The sequence below is a fragment of the Diadema antillarum genome, unplaced genomic scaffold (assembly GCF_040938485.1).
Source record: "Diadema antillarum isolate AM-2024a unplaced genomic scaffold, OU_Dant_1.0 seq00000028_RagTag, whole genome shotgun sequence".
Classification (NCBI taxonomy): Eukaryota; Metazoa; Echinodermata; class Echinoidea; order Diadematoida; family Diadematidae; genus Diadema; species Diadema antillarum.
The window spans coordinates 753259-765517 of NW_027271144.1; the positions used below are offsets into that span (position 1 = coordinate 753259).

Genomic DNA, 12259 nt, shown 5'->3' on the forward strand with positions numbered 1-12259 from the left:
CCACGATTCATCCTGTATATTATCTAGGCCTGCAGTTTGTCAATTTTATTTCCATCTCTTGGTTACATTTTGTGAACCAGTTTGCATCATTTATATATCTGTATTTTCGGAATAAAACTGCTATTTATAATTTAATCATTGCATTCTCCTAGCAATTTATCAACCTTTATTTGTTTTATCCCAACTATGACAAAATATGAAAAGCTATCGACATGATCTCATACGCAACATTCTTTTCTTTTCTTTTTTGTTTCTCCCGTCACCGCCAACATTTTAGGTGACCGCAAACGTAATACGAGTGGTGGACAATGTGCTCACTGTTGACAACGTTGAGTTCGTGGATTCGGTTGAATTCGAAGCACCAACTCAGATCTTATACGCCTTGGAGGACCAGGTTACCCTCTTTCAGACAGAGGGACCTGGCAACAATCTCACTGTAATTGGTGAGAACTTGACGGTGGTGGCGTTGCAACTCCCCAAGGAGTCGCTGGTGCTGGGTCTCGGGTTTGCTGCTTTCTCGGACGATGGTTTCAGAGGAGACAGTCGGTATTTCGAAAAAGTGGTAGAAAACGGGACTATGATTTACTTCGACACGGAGGATATCCCGAGACCTGAAATTGATGCTTCCATTTACCTCCCAGAGGGCATATTGGACTTCCTCCCGCCAGGTAAGTCTTCTCCTTATATCTCCTGTACTGTCTTATCATCTTCAATGGAGTTACAATTGATTTTATCGTAATTTCTTAATTGTTATATGCATCGAAAGTTTTCGGAAGAAACTCATCTATTGCCGTTGTTGCTATGAAATGATAATTGTGCATCGATGATGATAAGCAATATTTTTTCTTTAAGAATATGCAACAGTATCATAGGAAATGCATCGATCGCTTTGGTCCTTTTTGGAGGATTTATTTGTGTCTTATTCATTTGTGATGCATTCTTGTGTTTAAGATTGCTGCATGAAAAGGTCGTCAGACGAGAATAATATTGTTGTTCGCTTTCTTTTGAGCCGTTGGAAATCAAATACATCCGTCTACTTTATAGGAACAGGAATAGACTTCCAGAATATAAGCTATATAGTAACAGCTTCCACGAGTTAAAGATCTCACTTCACTTTTTGCGAAATGCATTAGTCTGTTTAACACACTTTCCTAAAACGGGTGCATAATATTGAGCCGTTCTGGTCCAACAAAGAAAGCCCGATGATGAGACATCGAAGCACGATTGAATAGACTTCATACCAGGAGTCAACAGGCCTTCTTTACAAAGTGATACATCTATATTTCCAGAGTACCAACGGTAATTCTATGTACCAAACTAAATCTTCTCATTCTATTGCTAGACAAAGACAATGTCCCCATCAGTTTCTTCGTTTTCAAGCAAAGTAAGTTGTTTCAGAGCGAAGATCAACAGTACGATATTGGTCCGGGGCGTCGCCTGGCTGTTGGCACGAGTGTAATTTCGGCTACAGTTGAGGGTGTCATAATCAAGGGGCTACCAGCCGGCCAAGAAGTGGAAACCGTATTCTTGGAACGTAATGTGAGTACAATTAATCATGGAAGGTATTAACAGTCATTCACTGAAACATATTTACAGTAAGGTGCATGAGCGTAATATAGAGTGTACTTCAGATCAAGTTGAAGAAATATGGTCTGGTAGTGCGGTACCTATTGTATTAAAATGTTGACGTTGGACGATAAAAGAGTCTGGTGTCATGACAATCAGATACAGAAACAACAAACTTCGTTACGGATCCCGACATATTTACCCATCCAGCCGATACTTGACTCTCGGGGTAACTGTTGATGTATATTTACAATTTTAGGTGGAACATTACACGTCAGACAGTCAGTATTGTACAAGGTCGAAAAATATTTTTCTCAGTTCTTATTTACTGCTCATTGTCCCTAAATCACCCCTTGCATATACTGATTACGATATCCAGTCGAGGACAACGAGGTATTTGTAGTTTTCTATAGATTTGATTTATAAATCGTGTACTACATAGCCGCTTAATTACGTTTTCTGCTTTGACAGCAACTCAAATAAGTTTGGGAATATATACACAAATGTGTGCACTGGATTTTTTTAAAGCATACATGAATATATAATTGTATTTACACATTTGGGGATTCTATCCTTCTATGTAGAGTGCTCGATATCCTCAGAGGAAGAGCTTTAGACAGAAGTATTGGAACAAGTTCACGCGGTTGACTGCAGGTTCATCCGTATTTATTGCTACTCGGAGTTTCATGCCACCTCCATGAGGCGCAATCATCAGGCAATTCATCATCAGGAATTGCCTGATGATTGCGCCTCATGGAGGTGGCATGAAACTCCGAGCAGCAATAAATACGGATGAACCTGCAGTCAACCGCGTGAACTTGTTCCAATACTTCTGTCTAATTGTATATATATATATATATATATATATATATATATATATATATCATAGCCATTGTTCTTTATTCATTATTTTTGTATGCAATGTACATCTCATGATGCTCCGCTAAGTAGAATATTACTGCTAGTGATGTATCTCTTCAAGTTTACTATTTGCCTTTTTTTCGGAAACAACCAATCTCACTTGTGAAAGGATGCCGCGCTGTGGTGCATGGAATGTGCAAAAATCGTCAGGAAAGAAATAGAAATAGATCAAGTCTGTGATCACTATCTACTACACTGTCAAGTGCGATGCATTGCGATGGCAGAGATCTGAAGATGCCTTGCTGGTCCAAATCTGAAGATGCCTTGCTGGTCCAAATCTCTTTACTCTTTTCATATAACGCTTTAACGCAGGTCACGTTGCAAGGCGAACAGGTGGACGGTCGGACATGTGTGTTTTGGGAGGAGACGATTTTGGGAGGACGATGGTCATCCGAAGGGTGTCGAAGAGAGGATCTACCCGACGTTGACCGCATTCGTTGCCTCTGTGATCATCTCACAAGTTTCGCTGTGCTTCTGGTGAGAACGTCTTTTTTTGTGAGGGGGGGGGGGGGCGTCTTACGCCGTTATTATGTTGCGATGTATCGATACGAATCTGAATTTCAATCAGGATGAGTTTTGTCAGTACATATGCCACTTAAATGACTCAAATCAACCCAAAGTAGGGCATGACTGACACATTTTGATAGTCAGTGACTTCTGTTATTACTGTGTTTGGTGCTGATAATAGTGTTGAATGTATTATTTTGTTGCACGAGATCACGTTTGCTGATATAGTGCTGAATCAACCTGAATGTATTATTTTGTTGCACGAGATCACGTTTGATTTAATGATATTTATGCACATATCTTTCTATCTATTTAACTATCTATCTATCTATCTATCTATCTATCTATCTATCTGTATATCTATCTATCTGTATATCTATCTATCTATCTATCTATCTATTTTGTCGTATAGGACATTTCTGGGGATATCGGGCACCGTGTTCTCGACGTACTCGGCATCATCGGTTGTGTTATCTCTATCATATGTCTCGTCATCACAATCGTCACATATCTGGGCATGAAGTAGGTATTCGGCGACCTCGGTGTGGTGATCGACCTTTTCGGTCTTAGATACACAATACATCTTTATTCTCTTCTTGTTGTTATTTTTTTTTTTTGCCATCGTTCGTTGTGGTAGACAAATGCGAGAATTAATGATTATATACTATTGCAATTAGTGAAGGTAAATAAACTGGCAAAACAATATCCTTTACCCCATGTGAGCGCTATGAAGGAACACAATGTAACAGGTTATGGCGATGCTAGTTATTTTTGGCTGGATTTGCAGTTCGTTACCAGAATCTTATTGCAAAAGTGAAGGGAATTAAGCACGTTTCGTCTGGTTTTCAACGTAAAAGTATCTACAAAGATTTCGTATACTGCAGAAGAAGTTTTCACGATTTTATTTTCACCATTTTAAAGTTATTCATCTATTATTATTATTATTATTATTATTATTATTATTATTATTATTATCAATAGTATTATCAATATTTGTATTTTTTTTTTTTGGGGGGGGGGGGTACCACTTTCAGATTTGCAATTTCAATCTCAATGCCATCTTGCACTCTATTCTTATATCTTAACTGCCAGGAAACTCCGCACCAAACAGCCTCAACAGATTCTACTCAACCTCTGTCTCGCTCTACTCGGTCTCTACTTCGTCTTCGTCATCGGAATCGACCGACGATACCCTACGGCGGGTTGCGTGATCGTTGGCCTGCTCATTCACTACTTCCTCCTAGCTTCCATGTGCTGGATGGCGGTCGAGGCCGCCAATATGTATCTGCGCTTCGTCAAGGTTCTCAACGCCCACGTGTCGAAGTTTATGCTGAAGGCCTGTCTCTGTGCGTGGGGTAAGTTACACAGTCCGTCTCCTTACCTGTATCCATTATAATCCCTGCAATCTAAAGCTAATTTTACACTAGCACAAATCAACGGTCAAGGTTTACAATTATGTGATGCTGCGGGCGGAGTCAGAACTCATTTGTTTTAAGAAGCGGGTGATTGTAACATAAATTATAGCAAAGATATTTCTTCTTTCTTTCCTTTGGAATTTTTTCTCGTTTCTCTGATTAGAGATTCATTATTGTCGCATCTTAAGAGTGTGTGAAGTTTATTTTCCCAATGATGAGAGTTCAGTATCATGTCGCACTCAATACTCTAGTTGCTGTCAATTCTTGCAGAACATAACTGTTGGCATTACTGCACTTGTCTGGTGTTGAAATACGAAACGATACGTTTGACTCATCGAATGATATTAACTATTTCAATAGTCGAGACTCCTCTCCCGATTGCATGCGATATTTCGAGAATAGTCGTGAACCAGTATTACGCATAGTGCAATACATATGCCTCTCTTAAATGCATCTTTTCTGGGATTATATTCTCCAGGAAAAAACATCATTACTATAAACTCTTCAAAAACTGATATTCGAAGAAGATCTGCTCGCAGTTTGGAATAACTAAGAACTTATGGCCCAACGCTTTTTTAATATAATCGGATAAATCCCTTGGTGAGGGCTTGCAGAATGCAGATGATTGATTTTATGAATAAGATTATTAGATAATGTATATGTTTTTGTTAAAAAAAATTCCTTACTGAGCGTCCATAATCATTAACATGGATATTCCTCTGTAAACCGTCATACAATTATAGATTATGATTGATATAACGATATTAACAACAATACAGTTATGATTGACCTTGTGAGAGGACCATGTAATGAAAAATAACTGAATGACGTCACATACTACTACCACTGCCTTTACTACTATACGTACTTCCAAAAGTACTACTACCACTATTACTACTAGTAATAGGGGGCCTACTTGCAGTAAAAGTAGTAGTACTACCACTCGTAGAAGTAATAGTAGTAATGATAGTGATAATGGCAAAATAATTCTGATCAGCATGATAACAGTATAACTAATAAAAATAGATCGTATAATACTCTCGTAACGATAGCATGTATGATGTTTTTATTGATTACAATCGTAATTATAATGGGAGATAATAATTGCATGTTAAATGATTATTATCATTTTTGATGTTGTTGTTGCTTTTGTCGTTGTTATTGTTATTATCATTGTTATAAACACCATTACTATTACTGATACTATCTTTACCGATATCTTTATTTGTTGCTGTCATTAGTATCCTTATCATTATCATTATCAGAAGTAGTAGTAGTAGTAGTAGCAGTATTACTAGCAGAAGCAGTAGTAGAAGTAGTAGTGGTTGTGGTTGAGGTAGTAGATGCAGTGTCATTGAAGAAAGCTCGCACGAACCTGTTGAGTCCTAAACGCATGTTCGCCGTGTCAGTTTCTACCGCCTTATCATCAACTGTATCATACGTTCTTGATTCCACATAGGTTTGCCTCTTGTCGTGTGCATCATAATTGTAGCTTCGGACCATTCCATGTACTTGGGTGACAACACTTAGTAAGTTTGTAATCCCTTTCAAAACTCAAGTCTTTCAAAGCGATATGTATTGTGTGATCAATCACTGTCATCAGGAAGGTGCTAGAGAAGGAGAGACAACTCTCGCTCTCCTTTGAAGTCATGCGCGGCACCGCCGAGAAGTTATGCGTTCAACTACAGGTGTTACCCATGTGCTTTGACAAAAGAGAGCATCAATAATCGGGACTAGCGCTCTCACATCTAGAATACTTGCCCCTACTGCAATTCGCTCTCTCTTTCAATGTGATGGCAACAATGAATTTGTGTGACTTGACTTTGAGCAGCGATTTAAAATTTAGTGTACAACTGACAATTTTAACCGCAAGTAGTTTAAAAACACGATAGAACACGCTATAGCGGAGTACTTTCTTTGAAAGATCAAAATATCGCAGATTGAAAGATAAAAAACTGACATGCGGAGATGTGCGCATTACAGAAAAATACTAGTTTTTGTTTTTTTAAAGAAGGACTAATTTTCATTTAATTTCGATTTGCGCATTACGAAGAAAATAGAAATACATGTTTATGATATTGAATTCTTTCCTAAACTATTCTAAATCAATTCGAGTATTTCATTTAAAATTTTACGGTGAAATAAAGCTTGTAATTAGGTGAAATGCGTTCTTCGTCTCCGAACTTCGTCTTGCAACTAGAGGGGTGCCGCGCACATGACTTAAAAGCGTAGTGGAATACTAGACATCCCATTGTAACGCATTGAACCCAAGCATGTGTTCGCATGAATTACGAAGAGTTGCCACTCCATCTCTGTATAACACCTCCCTGCTGTCATCGTATACGGTAATTTCTTTGCAGTATTATATTATTTTGCCATCTCTTGTCATAAGGATTTGATAAACTTTATCCGTTTGGAATGCAGGAGGTGCAAACAAAAATTCAGTAATTCTTGCATGCATATGGATGAGTATATCGAATGAGAATAAATATACATGTATATATATATATATCTTTTTTAATTTAGAATGCCTAAGTAGGATCTTCATCTCGCCATAAATAATATCATTCTTAAAGGACAAGTTCACCTTCATTTACATAAGAATTGAGAGAATGTAGCAATATTAGTAGAACACATCATTGAAAGTTTGAGGAAAATCGGACAATCAGTTCAAAAGTTATGAATTTTTGAAGTTTTTGTGCAGTTACCGCTGGATGAGAAGAATATTGCAGTGTATGATGTCGCATGCGTACAACAGCATAAGGAAAATATAAAGAGAATTTCACAAAATTTCATCTTTTGAAAAAAGTACACATTCCCTTGACTCGTTACTGACATATGCTATGGGTAATATTATTCCCATTGCCTTTAGAAAGAGGCAAGTCAAGTGCTCTTTTATTATGCGAAAAAAAGTGAAAATATGTTGAATTTTCTTTACATTTTCTTTATACTGTTGTACTCATATGACATCATGAGCATTAGTAGTCTCCTCAACCAGCGGTTCCAACACAAAAATTTTAAAAATTCATAACTTTTGCATCGATTGTCCAATTTTCCTCAAACTTTCACTGATGTGTTCTACTAATATTGCTGCATTATCTCAATCCTTATGTTTACGAAGGTGAACTTGTCCTTTAATTGCTAATTATCGACGCTGATACAGAAATACATAATAGCTGTATTAGCAGTTGAGATAACGCGAAATCCCTAGTTTCAATGTACGAAACAAAATTATCAAAGTATGCAAAGTCGCTGTCATGCAACAAAGATAGTCATTTGTGATCGAGTATCTTATGATAATCATGAAAGATTAAAAGTTAACATTTATTTTTAGCAATAATTATTCTTTTTATGATAGACCAATTATTGTGCTCCTAATATGCTTTATTATGATTATGGGCAAATAATTTGATGTTTAGGGCGCCAATTTTTCTCTCTTTCTCTTTTTTCTTTTCAAACAACAATAACATATGCATTGATATATTTTTGTTTTTGTTTTTTGTGTTTGTAGAGCGTAATTAATCAAGGGGTCCATGCATTATCTCCATACGCTGTTTTAATTTCTTTCCAGTTGCTTCGTCAGTCCTGGCCCGGGTCTGTATTACGGCGTCCTTCTCTTAGTGGCCGTACTGCTCCTCGTTAATTTCGTTATCTTCGCGTTGGTGATACAGCGGTTGACTTGTCGCAAGACCGTTGCAGCACACAAGGCCGACCAAGGAGAGACATGGCGACGAGTTCAAAACGCCATGGCCATCTCGGTACTGCTGGGTTTGACCTGGATCTTCGGCTTCCTGGCTATAGGGGGCGCTCGAATTGTCTTCAACGTTCTCTTCCTCATTTTTAACTCGCTACAGGGCTTCTTCGTTTTCGTCATGTTCTGCCTTCGGCAGCAGGAGATCCGCGACCAGTGGCGGCGCTGGCTCCACTGCCAGTTCGGAGAGGAGAGGCCAGGACAATTCCGCGGAGAGAAAGTCAAGGCCAAGCCGACACCGGGATCGGGAACGGGATCCGGTACAGCTTCCGGCACGCGTGTGACGTCAGAGAAGTCAACCAACGGGAGTTCTTTGGATCCCGAGAGTATCCAGCTGACGAGTGGCGGGACCCTCAGTACCAACGCCTCGAGTGTCAATGCGTGATCGCTCTCTTCTATGCTGTCTCAGGGGATGCGAGCGCGTGTTAAACTCAAGTGGCCATAGCGAGATGTTTTTAATGGTGTGACACATCGTAGCTAGACATTCGGGAAATCACATACGACAGAAAGTTACTCGTCTAATGTTTTTGTCGAGCGATGCTCTCAGCAGCCTTAATTGATTGTTAATACAGGGCATGACACAATCTTTTTTCCCTGATGGCCCGTTCGGGCTACTGGAATTGTGAAATTTAAATGAGATATTGGTGGCCGGAAAAGAAATATCTTGCCCGAAATGAATAAAAATAAAACAATCCATATTGAATTAGACGTGCCACATCGAGCCACCACAATTAGGCTTTTTTAAATTTGGTGGCCCGACATAGTTGTTTAGGGTCCCCGGGACAGCGGGCCAGTGGTCCACCGCTTATGTCGAGCCCTGCCCTGTATCGCAGAAAGCACATCAACATGTCCCCGTTTTCAATCTTCTTTTGAGAATGACACGTGTCGTGATAACTGATACATTGTAATTGCAAGTCAGATGATAGCAGGGGCGTCGATCCTTGAGTCGGGCAGCCCATATACCCCCATAAAAATACTGAGGAGACAAACGGATGGACGTCCCTGGATGTTAGAAGATCCTCATTTGCGGTCCAGCAAGGATCTTTTCTTCTTTTTTTTTTTTTGGGGGGGGGGGGTCGTTTAGTCTTGTACGTTTCAAGATTTCAACAGCGGTGTTCATGTGCGTCAAGAACTAGGCCCAGTCAAAATTTCTTTTAGCCACCCAAAAAATATCAACAAATGTCTACGCTTCAATATCTTTCCAGCTGGAGACAGCAGAGCTATACGAAAGTTACTTACCAAGCTTACAGTAGCATAATATGAAACAGGCTGATAGAGTAAATGATTTCAAAAGCCTTTTTGAAAAAGTATTGCTCTTCTCTCAATTTTTGTTGATGGATAAAAGTGTACACTGTGTCATTTTAACACTTTTCAGTCCATGTCGTTTTCTACCTCTTAAATCTTTTTTCCTTTATATCGTTATTTCCCTCCTTAAATGAGCATAGAGACATCAATAATATAATCCTTGTTGTGAGTTGCGCTGAATGAAGAGCGTTGTATTATTACTATTATCCACAGTCACCCGTTGGTCAAGTTGGAAACCTAAAGTAAGTAAAGTCTGATGCACTAGCATTTCTATTCGTCAGGTTGAAGTGAATAATATGAGTTTGAATATGATGATGATTATTCGGATCATTCGATGTAAATAACGATACCGTGACAGAGAGTCGTCGAGCAAAAGAACGCAGAAAGGGAGGGGAGGGAGAGTGGGAGTGAGTGAAGGAGATTTATTCCTCCCGAGTACCCAGAAGTAGCTGTAATTCTTTTGTCTCATTTTTGTGAATTACAGTCGTTTCAAAGTACATCCTCATATGACTTAAATTGTGTTTGTTTGTGTGTGTGTGCGTGTGTGTGTGTTGTGTGTGTTTGTGAGTAAATTCGTACAAGAAACAGAATGGCTGAGGGCAGTTCGGTATGCTTTGCCATTAATTTCGCTAAAGTTCTTTTCATTTTCGTGGGTTAAGTAGAAACGAATCTTTTTCTGTTCTGAAATTCATCGTTATTTGTATATATTAGTCATTGAAACAATTGTGACGGCGTATGTAAGTAGGCCTACATGTATTTAGGAAATCATTTACATAAGAGTAATGACTTTTTGATACTTCAACGAAATCATTTATAAGAATAGGTTCTACCGTACAATCGATAGTACCTACCTCTTCTTACATTATGCACTCAATTGCATAAGTTTCACACTTGCAACGCGTACTTTTATCATGAATATACTCCGGGATTATTAATCGACTGTTGATACCTTTCCAAGTTTCCGAGAGGTTGAATTTATTTCTGCATGGTAACTCGTAGTTAAGATTGCCTATACAGTTCTTGAAATTTTTGAGAAAGATTGTAGAGCAGGTCCGTTCTTCCAATGTACTTGAAAAGCACTTGAAATAATTGATTCAAAATTAAACTTGCCTTTGAAATTTTGCATTTCCCTGTTCTGTTTTCGTACTAATTTATTTGAGTGTGGGACTAGTAATTCAGTTGTCTCATCGACGTATACCTAATCCATAAATGAATCTACAACAAATATACGAATTAAATCAATAAAAAAGTTAGTATTTCATACAAAAGGTTTTATCCCAGTGACACAAAACAAAAAGAAGAACATCATCAAATTCAAAACAGCCAAAACAAGCACAAAACGAAACAAAAACAGCGTAATGAACGATAGTTTACAAAATTTAAGAGACAGTCAGTATTTATCTACTTATTCATTTTTGTTATTTAGACAGGATAATTTCTTCAGTGACAGAACATTACACTAGAAATAATAATTATAATATAATTACAAGAGAAGACAAGTAAAGACGATTTTACAAACATGATTTGTGGGTGACCTAAAAAGCAAAGTTTGCATTTTATAGGTACTATATGACAATAACATGCATATAAAACATAAATAACACTTTTCTCCGTGTTCGATCTATCTGTAGGGATTTTATAACTATTGTTTTGGGGGACCGGGTTCTGTAAGAATGGGCTAGGTTTGACAAGAGAAAAAATTCTGCTCTGTATCACGATGCATTATGGAGCCTGATCATTTAGACCTTTATAGACTTATTCACATCCAACTCAACCCCATGGAAGACCAGCTTAACATAGCTGAATATGGGCTATCCAGCCATGTTCACAAATTGAAATGCACAAACAAACAAACAAACAAACAAACATCGGAGTAATTTCCATATGTCCTCAACAGTACAAAATGTAATCCAATTGAACTGTACTAATACTCCGCATGGGAAGGCACGGGAATCTACTCCCAACACAAATTGTATAAAAAGTATAGGTCATCAAATTTTGATCTAAAATATGAAAGGGAGTACAAGGTATATCGAAATATTTTAACTACTGTTTTGAAAAATGCCAAACGGGTTTATTATAGTAGTATGTTTAATGATAATAAGCAAGATTCGGGTAAAACATGGAAAATAGTCAATGAGTTGTTAAATCCTGGTAAAGAACATACTGCAAGTTTAGAAATTGAAGAGTTGGAGGTTAATAAAGTTGATGAAGTTAACTCTGTTTTTTCTGCAAAAGAAATAGCAGAAGAGCTTATTGACTATTTTGTTACTGTAGGACCAAAGTTGGCCACTATGATTCCTGAAACACAAATTAATCTAAAATAATTCTTGGGGGAAAAGAATAATAAATCGTTATTTTGGAGGCCAGTTACAGAGAAAGAAGTGTTCGATGTTTTATTCGCATTAGACTCTAAGAAATCACATGGATATGATAATTTACCAGTAAGATTATTAAAGGATGCAGCAAGTTTTGTTTGTAAGCCATTGCTTTACTTTTTTTTTATTTGTCCTTAGAAACTGGAATTTATCCTCAAGCCTTAAAGATAGCCAAAGTAACACCAATATATAAAAAAGGACCAAAATCGGACCCTGGAAACTACCGACCTATCTCCGTTCTGCCAATAATTGGAAAGGTTTTAGAGAAAATTGTAAATGATAGACTGGTTGATTTTTTTGAGTCCGATGATATCTTTTATAAACACCAGTATGGCTTTCGTAAAAGATACAGTACGAAATTGTCTTTAATTGATCTTGTAAATACACTAATGACATCACTTGATGAAGGAAAAGTA

The 12259-nt window shown here is 37.8% G+C and overlaps 1 protein-coding gene across 1 annotated transcript in view; it reads left to right on the forward strand.

The window, feature by feature from the left end:
- Positions 1–8545, forward strand: part of LOC139725229 (uncharacterized) — a 50728-nt gene extending 42183 nt beyond the window's left edge. Inside the window, exons 17-23 of the mRNA XM_071636318.1 lie at positions 278–692; positions 1343–1539; positions 2800–2964; positions 3407–3516; positions 4087–4349; positions 5869–5938; positions 7981–8545. Coding sequence (XP_071492419.1) covers positions 278–692; positions 1343–1539; positions 2800–2964; positions 3407–3516; positions 4087–4349; positions 5869–5938; positions 7981–8545 — 1785 coding nt within the window. The remainder of the gene's footprint in view (positions 1–277; positions 693–1342; positions 1540–2799; positions 2965–3406; positions 3517–4086; positions 4350–5868; positions 5939–7980) is intronic.
- Positions 8546–12259: the final 3714 nt, after the last annotated feature.